Genomic DNA, 18970 nt, shown 5'->3' with positions numbered 1-18970 from the left:
TAAACCTGCCAGAGTCTGCCTTCTTCTAGGTGTCTGTCAGGTGCTGAGAGGACGGATTCGACAGCGCGGCCGTTCGCCTTTGGATATCGCGTTTTTTCACTATAGGACTTGTCCAGGTAAGTCTCCCAGCTTCTTATTTAAGCTCCCAAACAAACCCACCCCCCTTCTCACAAAACTCGAGCGAGCATATGACCCCTTGATGGCTCACTGTTCCTCCTGTCTTCTCTCCCCTCTTCTATCAGTAAAAACTTTCCAGCTTAACACCGCACTGAACGCCCCTGTATCGCCATCTAGTGGCTCTCCAGTAGAAGGCCCCTACATCAACAATACCACTTTTATTGGTCAAAAATACTAACTAAGGTAATATTAACTGATTCATTCATTTATTACGGGTTTATTTAGAAATTGATGGGAAGTGTTCATTATTATTATCATTATTATTGCTACATATCTATATATTTCTATTATAGACTGTGGCTGTTTTTGTCTTCATATTGGGGGACTTTTTGGCGGACGTTTTCCATGTTCTTTGGGCTGTTCTATTCCGTCCATGCCGGGTTACATCCTTTTAAGGTATCTTACCCGGTTTTGAGCTTAGACATCAAACATTTTCTAATAACATATTTTTATTGATGGTTAAGGAAAAAATTTTTTTGGGGTGCATCCCAAAATATTTGCATGCTCATTATATATATATTCTCTGTTTTTATTTCTCTTGTTATAGAATATCAATAATACCCCAACTAGTTGCACTACTGCCCTCTGGTGTATGGTGAATGTGTTTTGAGGTAATTAGTATCAGACCCCACCCAATATTGGTGTGTTCTGACTGACCACGTATACATTGGGACGTTGTATGTCAACCTTTCTCTCTTCAAACTAATTGAACACCGTTTATCGGTGAGTATAATGGTTACAAATACATGCACTTTCAGTCACTTAGAGGCCTATTTACACAGGTTTTCTCTAGTAGTACATGTGTATCTTGTGTATATCTAATGGCAACATTATATTGTCTTTTAATATTCAGAAGCTCCCGAAGAAGCGACGTTCTGTCAAGTCGCGAAACATGTCGAGCTGAATTTTTAAACATTCAAGAATCCATCTAGTATCATCCTTTAAAATCATCACGCCACCCAGCGCTTCCATTGTATCAACTACATCTAACCCTGTGGCTATTGAGCGTTTTTTTCATAGAGTGATAAGATTGGGGTTCTTTCATTATAAGAATTTTTTGTATTAAGTGCAATTGCCATGTATTTTGTATTTTTTCTATTAAAACACTAATAATTTTATTGGGTTGTGCCTGCAAAGTCCAATTTTTCCTAGTTGAAGACATGGTCACATGTCTTTTTCCACAAACCTATATATTCAAGGATGTGGCACATATCTATTAGTGGGTGAATGATTACCACCCTAGGGCAACAGTAATCATAACAATACAACAAATATATATGACAATTAGGTGGAGGATTGCAAAATAAATCCTCTGTTTATTAAAGTCCCAATGTGCCGATTAAATTCTCATATAAGTGCTACTCCCGTGGGTTTATAACACAGCGATAATGTCACCACTTTCTGTGATATTCCCATCACCGGTAGAAATGGCCACTCACCAGATCTTAATCAATCAAGTGGCTTTGGTTCATTCCCAGGATAACCACTCCTCTTACACGTCTGTTCACCAATCGCCAGATGCCTTGAATATGCCAATGGGGTCTCTATCTCTCCTACAATGGCTCATAAAAAAGAGGAGTGTCCCTCATGGTGTAGTACGTAAAAATTTTTATTGACTAATTAAAAGCAAACCGATATTGCACTCGCATTTAAATGTGCCCGTATGCCGGCACCAAGCTTCTCCAACCATGTGTGCAAAGCCAAGATGGAAGGTAAAAGTCGTTCCTTTCGAGCTCCCCCAGCGCCTACCTCACGATCAGCGCGCGGTTCTGTGGGTATCAGCAGCCTATACGCGTTTCGCAATCAATGTTGCATCCTCAGTAAGCTTACTGAAGATGCAACATTGATTGCGAAACGCGTATAGGCTGCTGATACCCACAGAACCGCGCGCTGATCGTGAGGTAGGCGCTGGGGGAGCTCGAAAGGAACGACTTTTACCTTCCATCTTGGCTTTGCTTTGCACACATGGTTGGAGAAGCTTGGTGCCGGCATACGGGCACATGTAAATGTGAGTGCAATATCTGCTTTTAATTAGTCAATCATTTTTTTTTTACGTACTACACCATGAGGGGCACTCCTCTTTTTTATGAGCCATTGTAGGAGAGATAGAGACCCCATTGGCATATTCAAGGCATCTGGCGATTGGTGAACAGACGTGTAAGAGGAGTGGTTATCCTGGGAATGAACCAAAGCCACTTGATTAATTAAGATCTGGTGAGTGGCCATTTCTAGCGGTGACGGGAAAATCACAGAAAGTGGTGACATTATCGCTGTGTTATAAACCCACGGGAGAAGCACTTATATGAATATTTAATCAGCACATTGGGACTTTAATAAACAGAGGATTTATTTTGCAATCCTCCACCTAATTGTCATATATATTTGTTGGTTTATCACATATATTTTTTCTATAATATTTTTTTATTTTTCATTTTATGTTTGTTTTTTTATAACCCTTGTTTGCCTTGGATGGACAGTCAACTTTAACATATTGGATAAGGGTACTAAAGTACTATATGAGCACTATATCACAACTGTATAGACAGATTCATGCAAGTTTTATATAGTTTTTTGTCTCTTCTGGGTGTATTTATATTTCCCTTAAGAAGAATATCAGCACATTTATTTATTTAAATAGAGGTGATATGTATTGAGGATCAATAATCTAATCAGTACCTAGAAATAGGTGGTGATAGATAAAAGGAAAAAGAAGGGGAGCGCAATTCACTTACCATACACATTTCTTAAAGGACCAGGCACCAATAGGTGGCCTGATTCGTTCTTTCTTGATTGCAGCACACCCACTATAATATAATATAACATATTTTCACTTGCGCCAGCAATATCTTTACTGATCCCGCTAGTGCCCCTGCTTTCCTATTTCAAACTGGCCAAGCTAGGCATGAGAACACATCCATCCTAGCGTATATGTACGTGATTCTGCACAGAGCGACCACCCTGTAGCAGTAAATCTGCTACGGGGCGGCCAGGAGGTGGTTTGAGGCCAATGTGTGATTTTTATCAAGTTATTTAAGAAAAAAATAACATATTTTGGATGGACTTCTGCTCAAATATCTAATGCTGCGTACACACGCTCGGAATTTTTCGACAACATATGTTCGATGGGAGCTTGTTGGAAATTCCGACCGTGTGTAGGCTCCATCGGACATTTTCTGTAGAATTTCTGACAGCATTTGTTCTCTTTTCCCCTCAGGAAGGAGAGCAAGAAAGTAAGGCCGGGGGGGGGGGGACCCTGAAAAAGTTCCACCATAATCTAATAAAATTCTCTTAAACCTCTCCCCCTCCCCCAATCCTTTCATTACTTGAAATTTTCCTCTTCATTCTAATTTTGCTCTCGTCCTGAGCACGTATAAACATACTCCGCGTCTTCTTCCAAACATACTCTGTGCCTATCCTGTGCAGGTCCCCCTAAAAGAGAGAGGAGGGAAGAAAAAAAAAGGAATTTCTCTTCTCTCTCCCTCCCCCCCCCCTTTAGGGCAAGTAACCCTCTTGCCCCTCACATATCCTTACTCTTCCCTCCAGAGCACCCTTGGGTGGCGGGAAACACTCACATACACACAGTATCCCCAAATCTCCAAAAAGAAGAAGCGGGAAACACCAACTAAACAGGACAAACCAACAAAACAAAAAAAACAAAAAACAAACGCAGATAAAAAAAAAAAACCCTGGCTTGGCTCTCCTCCCCTCGCCCCACCCTCAGGGTCAGTCCATCACTATCTCTGAGGAATAGTATAACCATCCTGCCCATTTATCCTTAAATTTGTCCTGTTGATCTCTCACTGTATGTACCCATCTCTCCGCCTCCATAATCCTCTCTACCTCCCCCTTCCAATCCTTTATCGTGGGGCATCGCGATTGTTTCCAGATCTATGAATTAATGCCTTAGCTGCATTTAGCAAGTGTGGAGTGACACTTCTTTTATAAAATTTAATAGATGGCATCCCATGAAAAAGGAAATGTAGTGGGGAGGGCTCTATAGCTCTAAATGTTAACTTTTTTTATCCAGGGTGTTATCTCATCCCAAAATGTCTTAATCTTGGGACAGTGCCACCATAAATGTAAAAATGACCCCTTCTGGTTGCATCCCCTCCAGCAGTTGATATCTGCGGATGGGTACATCTGCACCAGACGGGTCGGAGTCCATCTAGTGAGAAATTTATAGGACATTTCTTGTATATAGGAACTAATTGAGGAATGGTGTGTTGTCTCCATGAATCTGTCCACTTGTTCTGTCATAAAATTATGGCCCAGTTCCTTTTTCCACTCACGAATGTAGTAGAGAGTTGTATGACCGTGAGCACTCAACACCAACTTATACATTTGAGATAACATATGACCCGGCTCTGATAAATTAACACACCACTCAAAGGTGTTCAATGGATTTGCGGGTCTCATCTGATGTTTCCATTTATTGAACCAGTCCCTCAACTGACCGTATTTCCATTCCGCCATTACTACCTCCCCCATATTCTTTACTAAATCCCCCAATGGAAGAAGTTTCCCTTGTGGTGCCACTCCTGCACAGTTCCATTTCCCCTCCCTACCCCAGCACCCTAAACTACCTCTTTCCTCCCCTGGAGGAAACCAGGGAAATCCTTCCAGGGGTGTCAAGGGTGATATTGGGAGAGCAAATCTTCCTGTCTTATTCATTCTGTCCCATATTGTAAGTGTTGCTTTGGTCAGGGGTGATACATATTCCGACAATCCCCTATGAATGGCCGGTATCCATGGTGCCCCTGCCAAATTCCTTCCTGCCAACGTTTTCTCCACTGATACCCATCCTTTACTATCTGTATCATGGCACCAGTTCATAATACGAACCAGGGCCATGGCTCTGTAGTAGATCCCTATATCTGGGAGGCCTACCCCTCCCTCCCCCTTTGGTCTCCTCAGCATCTCATATGCCAGTCTGGGGTGTTTATATCCCCATACAAAAGTCGTAAGGGCACTCCTTATTTGCTTGAAAAAATTCTGTGGCAGCATTATCGTAATGGCATGCAAGACATAGATAAGCCTAGGGATTATATTCATTTTAAGCGCATTTACCCTCCCAAACCACGTCAAAGTGTGGCCTCCATTTCTTCAAGTCTTGTATTATCGAAGCAACCAATGGACCATAATTTAGATTGTATAACCGTTTAACATCTGGAGTTATATAGGTCTCAAGCTACGATGGAGCGTCTGTACGCCATTCAAAGGGGAAGGCTCTCTGTAACCTTTTTCTTAACCTCAGGGATACATGAATTGGCATAACTACCGACTTTTCAATATTTAATTTGAAATTGGATAAAAAACGAATTTCTCTATCTCCTTCAATAATTCCATCATGGATTCCTAAGGTGAGGAAAGGTACAGTAATAAATCATCTGCGTACGCTGATATCTTATGTTCCGTAGATCCAATTACTATCCCCTTGATCTTCCTATTTCCCCTAATTGTACATAAAAAGGGCTCCAACACCAGTGCGAATAACAGTGGGGACAGGGGGCACCCCTGCCTAGTCCCATTCCGTATCTCAAAATAATCTGATAATCTCCCATTTACTTTTACCCTTGCTCTGGGATTTGCATATAATGCCATCACCCATCGCATCATTCTTTCTTTCAGGCCCATCTCCCTCAGAATTTCGACCATGAACCCCCAGCCCACCCTATAAAAAGCTTTCTCTGCATCCATTAAGATTACTACACTCTGTTTCTGATTTGGTCCTTTATGCATCCAGTGCATAACATGGAGGGCGCGAATGGTATTGTCCCTCGCCTCTCGGCCCTTCATGAACCCTGTTTGATCCAAATGGATCAATTTAACTATATATTCCTATAACCTCAAGGCCAGTATTTTGGACAGAAGCTTCACGACGGAGTTCAAAATGGAGATGGGCCTGTAGCTAGAACAACCTGGCGCAGGATATGACGGAATAAGTCTATATTTGCTCAGGAGGAGAGCAGAACTAATTTTTTTTTCTTTCTCTTTTTTTCTCCCCCTCTACCCCCCCTCCTTTTTTTTGTGGGGGGGTCCAATTAGAGGACAGGGCATGTTTAATAGGTTGAAGGTATATGTAGTAAATATCTAGGAAGGGCCATACACGCTCATGTACTTAGGACATTAATAGACGTATGTATAGGTGTGTGTGTATATACATATGTGTTGATAAGGTTTAAGGGGTTCACATATGTAAAATGAATAAAGTGGAGGGGGAGGGTGAATGGGGGGGGGGATCACGCTAGGTGAGAAATGGGAGTGGAGGATATATTTATTTATTTTTCTCTCACTTATCTCCTTGTTTTTTTCCCCCAAGGAGTCTTTATTTGAGTACAAGGAAGGGGTGTTGAAGTACACGGGAGGTAGGTACTGTAGGGGCTAAGGAAGGGGCTCACATATCTGGGAAGTTTAGATAGATATGGTAAATAGGGTAAAAGGGGGTTCACTTAAGGAAGATAAAAGGGGGGAGGGGGAAGGTGTGTAAATAAGGGTGCACGTATTTTTTTTTAAGGGGGGGTGGGGAAGGAAATGAGAGGGAGGGAGGGTTGAGGATTCATTGGATAAAAGGCACTATCATTTTCATTGTCTTCACTTCTTTTTATTTATTTTTTTGGGGGTCTTGTATCTTTTTTTGTACATGAGTGGGAAGGACTCAATAGATTAAAAGTCATGGATGTAGATATTATGTACACGACATGTAAACATTAAAAAATGTTGAGTGCATAAATAGGTGTAAGGTATAGAAATATAGGAGGGGCTGTGGATAACTAAGAAGCTTAGGGGGGGGTGAAAGCGATAGGAAAATTAGTGTATGTGTTTTTTTTTTTGGGCTTTAAAGAAATGGGAAACCTAGGATTATTACAAGGGGGGTGATGGGGGGGGTATAGACACAAGAGGGGGAGATTAAATGGCCCGGGGGGAGGAGGCCCACATTGTTTTTAGGTGAAAAAAAAGCTCACCAGTAGTAAAGGTCCGAGATAAGGGACTAGTAATCCACAGTAGGCAGAAAGGAGAGGTCGGGGTGGGGATGATACCCCCCGTAACGAGTTCTCTCCTGAATAGGGTGGGGGGGGGGGGTGCTGGGTTGGCTTTGGCTCTCTCCTCCTTGGCGGTCCTCTCCTTGGGTCGCTCGTCCTTTTCCAAGGGAGGCGTTTGACAGGGGAGTCATAGGGAAGGAACAAGAAGAATGGCGAGTGGAATGAAAATAATGTCATACAATGTGAGAAGTCTTTGTTCAAGTGGTAAGAGAGGTCGTCTCTGGCATGAATTGAATCATATGAAGGCAGAAATAGTTTTTTTGCAGGAAACACTTTGTGGCAGGGGCGACCCCTCACATACCTCGCTTTGTATATAATCAGTGGTTCCACTCGCCCTCATCTATTCCTAGAGCCAGAGGGGTGACAATAGCAATACACAAACAATGTCCCCTGATGAATATAGAAAGACAGGAGGATCCAGAAGGCCGGTTTCTTTTTGTTAAGGGTAAGATTCAGGGCCAGTATTATACTTTAGCTACGATCTATACTCCTAATAGTAATTGTCAGGTCACCTGTGGCCAGGTGACAAGTGCACCCCGTTGGGGTCAGGGATGCACCACAGGGTAGTGAACCCTATAGCCGACTGCTGCAATCAGAGAGGAAGTGTGAGCCCAAGATTCCCCAGGGTGTGGAGTCTAAGACCCATCTTTGTGTTCACCAGAGCCTCTAGTGGTGAGGATGGCCTTCGATGCAGCTGGATCCAGGTCGCGACCCCTGGGATCCCCTAGGTCACTCTATGCAGGGAGAGAGGGAAAGCAGCAACCAGGACAAGCGATAGTGATGGGTAAGCCGAGGTCAGGTCAACAGGCAAACAAGGGTAACCGAGGGACAGGCAAAAGGTCAGGGTCACAGGCAAACAGGAGAAGTCAGGGAAGAGCAAAAAACGGTACACAGGAAGGTAAACGTAGCACACTGCAGACAGGAACTTAAAGGGGTTGTAAAGGGAAAAAAATGTTTTCATAATAAGCATCCTTTACCTGCAGACATTCCTCTTTTCACTTCCTCATTGCTCGTTTTTGCTCAGAAGTTGGTCTATTTCTTCTCTGTTCTGTTCACTTCCTGCTTGTCTGATTTTACTGACCACCGTGATGGGAGGCTTTACTGCGGTGGACAGTAACGTGCTCACCCCCTCCTGGGAACTACATCTGTGTGGCAGGACGCTCTCTACGTGTTAGAGACTTCAAGGAGGTGTGAATTACTGGGTGTGCCGCAATTCATACTGGGAAATGTAGTTCTTGCATGAACAAACGATGCAAACCAGGAAATGAATGAGAGAACAAAAACTAGGACGCCGGAGGTGATATAGATGAAGGAATTTAATAGGTATTTACTCGTTTTTTAACAGAATCATTAAACTATTCTGTCTGTCTACCTTGCAGACATTCCTTTTAGGCAAAACATTTTTTTCCTTTAGTGACCCTTTAAGCTAACAACAAGGTTGAACAGCAAAGCAGACCTGCAGTGCAACAGTTAATGTAGACTTCCTGGGATGGCCTGGGGTGGGGCCATACAGGAAAGAGATGATAAAAAGGCAGCCAGAAGAAGAGGGTCAGGCCTCTAATGGACACATGAGGAGAAGGTAAGCTGCCAGACATTATTGCATGTCCATGACAGTAATACAGTCAAATTTTTGATTAAAATTTGGATACCCTGGAAAAATTCAAAGAAGGCGTATTGGTAATGGGAGGTGATTTTAATATTTCCCTCGAACCTAGTTTGGACACCTCAGAAGGGAAAACTTTTATATCATATAGAGCACTGAGATGTGTTAAAAACCGCCTTCGCTCCATGTATTTGGTGGATAGTTGGAGAGTATTGCATGAACGGGAGAGGGACTATAGCTATTTTTCCAATACCCACAATACTTACTCAAGGATTGATATGTTGATGATAGATCAATATTATTTGAATCAAGTAGTTTCTTCATCTATTGAATCAATCACCATATCTGACCACGCACCTATAAGTTTAACGGTGAATCCGGTGTCAATGGGGGGTGTGGAAAGAACATGGAGATTGAATGAATCCATCCTGGATGATAAAAAGAATGTGGAGTCCCTTTCCCGTAAATTAACACAATATTTTGAGACTAACATGATGGAAGGGGTATCAGACCAGGTGGTATGGGAGGCCCACAAAGCGGTTATCCAAGGGGAGCTCATCTCTTTGGGAGCAAGTATTAAGAGAGAGAAACAAATACAGATTGTGATGATACTGGATGAAAAACATAAAATGGAAATTAAACATAAGGTTCATCGGAAGTTAGAAGAGGCGCAGAAACTGGATAAGTTAAGGATAGATTTAAAACAATTACTGGATCGAAAAGTTCAAAACAAGCAGAGATACTTTGCCCATCGTTTTTACGAACAGGGAAACAAGAGTGGGAGATTATTAGCTACACAACTAAAACAGGAACCACGTCATGTTCATAATATTAGAGCAATAAATAAGCAAATAATAGACTCCCAAGCAATAGCAGCTGAATTTCACCGATTCTATTCATCCCTAATAATATAGATCAGGCATCGAGGGGGGCAACGGATGGAGGGCAGGAGGATAAGATCCGAGAATAAATAGTGGCCTCAGGACTTCAGGGTATACCGCCAGAAGCCCTGGAGGAGCTGGAAAAATAAGTCTCCAACGAAGAGCTGGAGGAAGTGATTTCAGCGTCAAGCTTGGGCAAAAGTCCGGGACCGGACCGCCTCACAAATATGTATTATAGGAAGTTTGCCCCAATCCTGCTGGCCCCGCTTGGTAGATATGTCAATGAGGTCTCAAATTCTAAACCTTTGGAGGCAGAGGCTCTGCTGGCATATGTGACAGTTCTCCTAACCATGGCTATTTAACCGCTTCTGCCCCAGAAGATTTTACCCCCTTCCTGACCAGAGCACTTTTTTTTTTTTGCTATAAACCAAAAAAGACAATTTTGAAAAAAATAAAAAGATTTTTTACTGTTTGCTATAATAAATATCCCCAAAACTATGGGAAAGATTTATGGCATAAAAATGCACTGATTACTGTGTAAAGGTCACTGGCAGGGAAGGGATTAACACTAGGGGGCGATCAAGGGGTTAACTGTGTGTTCACTCAGCATGTTCTGACTGTGTGGGGATGTGAGTGACTAGGAGAGAAGCCATATAGTTTTTTCTAAACTATATGGTTCCTCTCCTCTGACAGCACATGGATTTGTGTGTTTACTCACTCGTGCCCGCTGGCCACGTGCATCGGGTCCCCTCTGGTGGCCAAAAACGGGTAGGACAGGACTTCGTCCAGGAGAGCCATTGTGCCACAGTATATCTGCGTCACACAGTTGGTTAGTGTATTGAACCTTTAGCTTTTAAAACAACTCATTCAGTTTAAAACAGAAATGCAAGATAAAACATGTATGTGTGTGTATATGTTTATTTATGTGTGTGTGTATGTATATGTATGCACCTATATGTGTGTGTGTGTGTGTGTGTGTATATATATATATATATATGTGTGTGTGTGTATGTATATGTGTGTGTGTGTGTGTGTATATATATATATATATATATATATATATATATATATATATATATATATAATATACAATTACATTTTAACCACTTCCCACCCGCCGTTTGTTGAATGACGGCTGGAAAGTGGTTGCATTATCCTGACTGGGTGTCATATGATGTCCAGCAGGATAAGCCACTTTTGCAGCGTGTCGATCAGTGGCGTGGTGTGTCGATCCGACACAGCACATTTCTGATCTAGGTAAAGAGCCTCTGGCGTAGGCTCTTCACCACATGATCACAGTGGTAACTAGGAAGTACTGTTTATCGGCTTTCCTCCATCCGCACTAACAAGGAGCGAGTAGACAGGGCAGCGGTCTGCGCTGATAATTAGCACATTGATTATCAGTGCAGCCCACATCAGCAATGAGTGCCAGTGCCCGTCAATGATGGCCATCAGTGCCCCACAAGTGCCTGCCAGTAATGCCAATCAGTGCCCACCTGTACCCACATCATATGCCAATCAGTACCCATAAAGGAAGCCAATCAGTGCCCATTAGTAATGCCTGTTATTGACTCCTCATCAGTGCCCATCATTGCTGCCTATCAGTGTCGCCTATCAGTCCTGCATATCAGTGCCACGTCTCAGTGCTGCCTATCAATGCTGCATATTAGTGACACCTCATCTGTGCCGCGTCATCAGTGCCCATCAGTCCTGCCTCATCAGTGCCTGTCAGTGAAGGAGAAAACTTATTTACAACATTTTATATATAACATATTTTTTTTTCAACTTTTTTATCTTTTTTGCGCTACAAATAAAAATAAAAAAAGCCAGTGGTGATCAAATACCACCAATAGAAAGCTCTATTTGTGGGGAAAAAAAACAATGAAACATTTCATATGGGTACAGTGTCGCATGACAACGCAATTGTCATTCAAAATGCGACAGTGCTAAATGCTGAAAATTGGCCTGGGCTGTAAGGGGGTAAAAATGCCCTGTATTGAAGTGGTTAAATACAATTTTATCACTGATCTTTGTTCTCAACTGCATAGATACTTGTGAGGATAGGGGGTGGGGGGTGAGGCAACAGCAGCTTCAACGAAGCGTGTCATTAGGAGGCACAGAAACAGCAGAACACTGATCTTCCCAGTAAAGAGCTTTGCAGAAGGGCATGTCAGCAGAATTTTGACCACTGGAATACAGTCAAGCCATGCATCCAAGTAGGCAAACTGACCATGCTGTGATGGATGTGCTTCCATGTAAAGGAAGCAATGCAAAGAGAATAAGATAGTTTTTAATCAGAGTGCATAGTAAACACTTATATATCTAAACTATGAAATGTCGGGGTGTATAATAATGTATGAAATTAAATATGACATCAATAGAGTATAAGAAAAATGGCGTTAAATCATTTTCCAAAGCACAATCTATCGCTAGATGTTTAAATTAAATAAGGTGCTTTTTTTGTTGTTGTTGTACAGGACCAATTCAACAAGACACGTGTGTAATCTTCTTAAAGATACTTGTGACAGAGCCACTGAGAAAGCTAATATATGTATGTATGAAGTGATATCCAGTTTATTCAAGCTGTTATGATGGACAAATATTTTTTTTGCTTAAAATTACACTAAATGTCCCCCCAAAAAATCATACATCCACTACTTAATGGTTCTGTAAACTATTTTTCATTAAAATTGTTACCATTTGTGATTTTCTGCCTCCTTGCAATGTCCTCCATGAACTTGCGAACGTCTACTTTTCCCTCTCCCTTCCATTTGTTTAGAATAAGCAGTGCACATTAATTGTGGTCGTGTGCACTGCTCTATGCACACTACAAATCCTATAGTTCCTAGTCCATCTCCTGAGGGAGGAAAAGAAGGTGGGACTATGACAAACAAACTTAGCCACCCTCTATCGCTGGGTACACACTGTTGGAATTTCCAATAAGAAAATTCCGGACCGTGTATAGGCCCCATGTGACTTTTTCTGTCGGAATTTCCGACAGCAAAAATTTGAGAGCTGGTTCTCAGATTTTCCGACGGGAAAAGTTCTTGTCGGAAATTCGGATCCTTTTGTATGCAATTCCGACGCAAAAAAAAACACGCATGCTCTGAATCAATTCGACGCATGCTCGGAAGGATTGAATTTCATTTTTCTCGGCTTGTTGTAGTGTTGTACATCACTGCGTTCTTGATGGTCGGAATTTCCGACAACATTTGTGTGACCATGTGTATGCAACACAAGTTTGAGACAAAATTCTGTCTGTAAAATAATCCACAGTTTTCTTGACGGAATATCCGATCGTTTGTACACGGCATAACAGGAAGTCTGATCAGAGCAGCAAAAAAAGGATGTACTTTTTTTAAGTTAAGAATACACACTTAAATACATAGATATTTCTTTCAAACTAGAGCTTACTGTCACTTTAACCTTGTTATTTAACATACAGAGGGGTAGATTCACATACAATTAGATGGGCGCAGCGTATGTGAGCTATGCTACGCCGCTGTAATTTACTTTTGGCCGGTTCGAATCCCCAAAGAATTTGCGCCGTAAGTTACGGCGGCGTAGTGTATCTCAAGCGGCGTAACGGCGCGGAATTCAAATTGGCGATTAGGGGGCGTGTTTCATTTAAATGAAGCACGTCCCCGCGCCGAATGAACTTTGCATGCGCCGTCCCTAAATTTCCCGCCGTGCATTGCGCTAAATGACGTCGCAAGGACGTCATTTTTTTTAACATAGACGTGACTTACGTACATTCCGATTCACGGACGACTTACGCAAAAAAAAAAAAAAAAGTCAAATTAAACGCGGGAACGACGGCCATACTTAACATAGCAAGTCTAACTATATGCAACGAAATACCAGCTTTAACTATACGCTGGAAAAAGCCGACTAGTGACGCCGTAAAAAAATGCGACGGCCGCTCGTACGTTCGTGGATCGTCGAAAATGGCTAATTTGCATACCCGACGCGGAAAACGGCGTGAACGCCACCCAGCGGATGCCGAAGAATTGCATCTTAGATCCGAAGGCGTACAAAGACGTACACCTGTCGGATCTAACCCATAAGCCGTCGTATCTTGTTTTGAGGATTCAAAATGATACGACGCGGGAAATTTGAAAGTACGCCGGCGTATCAGTAGATACACCGGCGTACTCGCTCTGTGGATCTACCCCAGAGTGTTTAACCACTTAAGACCCGGACCATTATGCAGGTTAAATCCTTGCCCCTTTTTTGCGATTCGGCACTGCGTCGCTTTAACTGACAATTGCGCAGTCGTGCGACGTGGCTCCCAAACAAAATTGGCATCCTTTTTTTTCCAAATAGAGCTTTCTTTTGGTGGTATTTGATCACCTCTGCGGTTTTTATTTTTTGCGCTATAAACAAAAATAGAGTGACAATTTTGAAAAAAAATCAATATGTTTTAATATTTGCTATAATAAATATCCCCCAAAAATATATAAAAAAACATTTATTTCCTCAGTTAAGGCCGATACGTATTCTTCTACATTTTTTTGGTAAAAAAAAAAAAAAATCGCAAATAGCGTTTGGTTTTTTACAAAAGTTATATCGTTTAGAAAATAGGGGATAGTTTTATGGCATTTTTATTAATAATTTATTTCTTTACTAGTAATGGCGGCGAATAGTGTATAAAATAGTGCAGCGCAAATAAAATCTAAGACAATATAATAATAATTTAAATATTGAAGAAAGTCCATATAGTGCACAAGTGAAAAATCCAAATAGTGCTCCAATGTAAAGTGATTAAGTGCAGTTGATCAGAAATTCTGTGATCCACAGGTAAAGAATCCTCCACCGATTAACTAAATAGATAGATGGCCTCTCACCTCAGCCATTCGACCATGGCTAGGTCACAAAGCGTTTTACACCTCCCAGGTGTGAGCAAGAAAACCTTCAAATCCCAATAGGCAGGCAGCTACCAGCAACTCAGCTCAGCCAATATCCAGGTCTTTAGCCCATTCACACAGGTCCGACTTTGGATCTGACTTCAGGTCGCCCCTAGTCGCGCTTTGCCGATTTCCCGTTTCTTGTGCAGAACTGGTCTGGTGAAGTTGTTTTCCCCTTTTTTCCGCTACGCTTCTCGCAGTGTAACTGAGGTTGTCAGCGAGTTCACCAAAAATAAGGAGCTGCGAACTGTATTAAGCTACCTCTTTGGCACCTATGGTATGTCTGGGAAGCTGCAGCGCCTGCAACACAGCACTCTGTCAGAGTGCTGCAGCTTCCCAGACATACCATAGGTGCCAAAGAGGTAGCTTAATACAGTTCGCAGCTCCTTATTTTTGGTGAACTCGCTGACAACCTCAGTTACACTGCGAGAAGCGTAGCGGAAAAATGGGGAAAACAACTTCACCAGACCAGTTCTGCACAAGAAACGGGAAATCGGCAAAGCGCGACTAGGGGCGACCTGAAGTCGGATCCAAAGTCGGACCTGTGTGAATGGGCTAAAGACCTGGATATTGGCTGAGCTGAGTTGCTGGTAGCTGCCTGCCTATTGGGATTTGAAGGTTTTCTTGCTCACACCTGGGAGGTGTAAAACGCTTTGTGACCTAGCCATGGTCGAATGGCTGAGGTGAGAGGCCATCTATCTATTTAGTTAATCGGTGGAGGATTCTTTACCTGTGGATCACAGAATTTCTGATCAACTGCACTTAATCACTTTACATTGGAGCACTATTTGGATTTTTCACTTGTGCACTATATGGACTTTCTTCAATATTTAAATTATTATTATATTGTCTTAGATTTTATTTGCGCTGCACTATTTTATACACTATTTGACTCTGGGACTTTTTATTTGAATTTATCCTGAGTGCTGGCTTGCAATCTTTTGTTTTTTGTTTATTATTCCAGCGCTGAATTTTTCTTTACATCATAGTAATGGCGGCGATCAGAGTTTTTTTTTTTTTTAACATGACTTCGACATTATGGCGGACACATCGAACACTTTTGACACGTTTTTGGGATCATTGTCATTTTCAGATTGAAAAGTGCTTTAAAAATGCACTGATTACTGATAACAATGGCAGTGAAGGGGTTAACCACTAGGGGGCGCTAAAGGGGTTAAGTGTGCCCTGATTTGTGTTTCTTACTGTAGGGGGGCGTGGTTGGACGTGTGACGTCACTGATCGTCATTCCCTATGACAGGGAACAGACGATCAGTGACAAGCCACGGAGAAGAACGGGGAAGGTTTATTTACACTCGCCTCTCCCCGTTCTTCAGCTCCTGTGACCCGATCGCGGTCACGGAGCTTCGGACCGGGTCGCGAGCACGCAGCACGGCTGGGCACTTAAAGGGCAACGTGCCTGTGCCCAGCCGTGCCATTCTGCCGACGTATATCGGCATTAGGCGGTCCTTAAGTGGTTAATTTGTGATAACATTTCTTTTAATTAATTTGCAATCAGCATGATATCAGGAGGTTGCCAGTGCAGCAACTGTCAGAACTTTAATTTCTGACTATCGGCTCCAAGATCCATCCTAAGGCATATTAAGCCAAATAAAGGGGCAAATGTACTGTACATCATTCAAACATTTGAGAAACGCCAAAAATTACAAACAACGTGAATCTGCATAGATGCACTGTAATAAGCCACAACAAGATTAATAACTATTGAACACCTGTGGGGCACCATTTCTCGCAGATAGACGACTTTGTGGAGTACATGAATGTCTTTTTCCATAGGAGAAATTTCAAAACCATTTAGGAAATAATATAATTGTGACAGGCCCCCGTACTCAAGATGAGTCTGTGCTCCATAAATGCTACTCTGTCCGAAACCACACCATCCAAAGACTGCTTAGCTTTCTCATTTACTAGTCGTAGCTCAGTGTAGGGTAAAACAGACAGTTTATTAGAACCAGAATACAAGTCTTATATACAGTTAAAGAGGAGGTTTCTACCTCCTGCTCATATTAATCTAACAATACACCTGTCACCAGAAACATAAATTAACATGAGCTATTTAACTAATCCCTTAAAGCAGCCAATGTGACTCCCTAACTACAATACACATTATCATACATATCAACACAGAACTCCTTCATACAATTGCAGGGTTAATTGGCGCAAACAACAATGAGTGAAAGACTCTTATGCCACGTCCACACGACCGTTTTTAATGTCATGGGGAAAAAAAACGACGTTTTTCTCTACGTGATTCTTGTCAAGTCTGCCTTGCATACACGTGATTGTAAAAAAGAATGCTCAAGCAAAGCGTGTACGACGGCACTATAAAGGGGAAGTTCCATTCGAATGGCACCACCCTTTGGGCGGATTATGCAAATTTTCCTTCTCATAACTTGCTTCTGTGCATGTGCGTTTTTTCTCCCTGTCGTTAAAGCCGACATGACCGTTTTTTACGATGAGAAAAATGACGACGTGAAAAACGATGAGAAAAAATTGAGCAGGTTCTAAATTTTCTCGTCGAGAAAAATACTCTGGATCCTACACACGATCGTTTTTAATGACCAATGTAAAAAATGGCATTTTTCTCGTCATGAAAAACGGTCATGTGTACGCAGCATTAGAAGTTCTAGACTAATTTACATTATAGCAGACAACAGACAGACAGGTGGCTGGAGTTGATGACATCAGCATCTTCTAACAGTATGAATCGGTCACTATTTCTAATATGGCATATACAGGGTTTCCAGAGTCTGTGTGTCTGAATCCAAAGTGACACCACCTCAAGGGTCCCCAGGCATACAGCTCACAAAGAACACCGTTCCCCCAAATGCCAGGGCCCATAATCGCAAGGCAAGACCCCAGGATTCAGTCCTCTCCAAAAGTCTCTGTCCCAATAATAATATCTAGTGAACTGAAATGCAACTTGTGATGGGTGAGCATCAAGACCCAAGCTTACGGATATGATTACAAAGTGGGATCTCCAGTGGCAAATTCTGAACTGTACAAGCAGATGCCCACTAATCCCCCTTTTAAATTTGTGAGGGCCACTATTTAAAACAATAAATAAAAAAAAGGTATATTCAAGAACAATAGGCTGCCCACTGTTTCATGATAACTTAAACCAATGTATTTCCTGATGATAGGGTTAGCTTAAATCCTGTTGATGTATTTTTTGTTTTTCTGAACCTCTATCACACACTAATTGTCATCACCAATAAACTGTTGGTTTATAGCATATCTATACAGCAGGTAAAATAAGTATTGAACACATCACAATTTTTATAGGTAAATATATTTCTAAAGGTGCTATTGACATTTTCACCACATGTCGTTAACAACCCATACATACAAAGAAACCAAACAAATAAATTCAGAAATTAAGTTTTATGTGTAATAAAATGGAATGACACATGGAAAATGGTTTGAACACGCTAACTGAAGATTATTTAATACTTGGTACAAAATCTTTTGTTGTTAATGACAACTTCAAGATGCCTCCAGTATGGAGAAACTAGTCGCATGCATTGCTCAAGTGTAAATTTTGAAGGTTCCGTGAGCCTCTTCCATAGATTTTCTATTGGATTCAAGTCAGGTGATTGGCTGTGCCATTTTAGCAGCTTTCTTTTTTTCTTTGAAACCAATTGGGAGTTTCCTTGGCTTTGTGTTTGGGATCATTGTCTTGCTAAAATGTCCACCCTCATTTTATCTTCATCATCCTGGTAAATTGCAGCAGATTTTTATCAGGAATATTTTGGTACATTTTTCCATTCATCCTTCCTTCTTTTTTTTTTATGAAGTTTGCCAGTACCGTATGCTGAAAAACAGCCCCACACCATGATGTTCCCACCTACAAACTTCACTGTTGGGTGTGGTTTTTTGGGGTGATATGCAGTTCCATTTGACCTCCAAACATGGTGTGTATTATGGCATCCAAAGAGTTAAATTTGGGCCTCATCTTACTGAGTCTATATTCTCCCAGTATTTCAGACTTGTCTAAATGTTGTGCAGCAAACTTTAAACAATAACTTATGATTAAGTGACGTTGGCTGTCACGATACGCGTGAGGACTAGGAGGGTTCGCTGGTGACGTCATCCGCTCGCGGCCGCAGAGCGGAGACACATGAGATTACACACGCTGTCTTAACAGCACTGTCTGTGAGTGTATTTTGCTTTTATTCATTAAACGTGTTAAATGATCTTATGCTATGGAGGCTTCCCTGTGCTTTATTTTGAGAGCCATCGCTGGGATTGTGTGAGCCTTTTTGGAGTGGATCAATCCATTTTCTGAGCAGCATTTGACATAGGCTTTTTAAAAGCTTCATTGAGGTAAGAGGCTGGTATTAA

At 41.8% G+C, this 18970-nt stretch overlaps 1 protein-coding gene across 2 annotated transcripts in view; it reads left to right on the top strand.

Moving 5' to 3' along the window:
• The window catches only part of LOC120927019 (synaptonemal complex protein 1-like), a 141988-nt gene extending 129629 nt beyond the window's left edge, over window positions 1-12359 (top strand). Inside the window, exon 7 of one of the 2 annotated variants that reach the window (XM_040337415.1) lies at window positions 12179-12359. In XM_040337415.1, coding sequence (XP_040193349.1) covers window positions 12179-12293 — 115 coding nt within the window. In that variant the 3' untranslated portion in view covers window positions 12294-12359. The remainder of the gene's footprint in view (window positions 1-12178) is intronic. The other variant, XM_040337416.1, reaches the window with a different exon arrangement.
• The last annotated feature ends 6611 nt before the right edge of the window (window positions 12360-18970 follow it).

The sequence above is a fragment of the Rana temporaria genome, chromosome 2 (genome assembly GCF_905171775.1).
Source record: "Rana temporaria chromosome 2, aRanTem1.1, whole genome shotgun sequence".
Lineage (NCBI taxonomy): Eukaryota > Metazoa > Chordata > Amphibia > Anura > Ranidae > Rana > Rana temporaria.
Note: the sequence above shows the minus strand (reverse complement) of the source record. Positions and strands in the feature narration are given on the sequence as shown.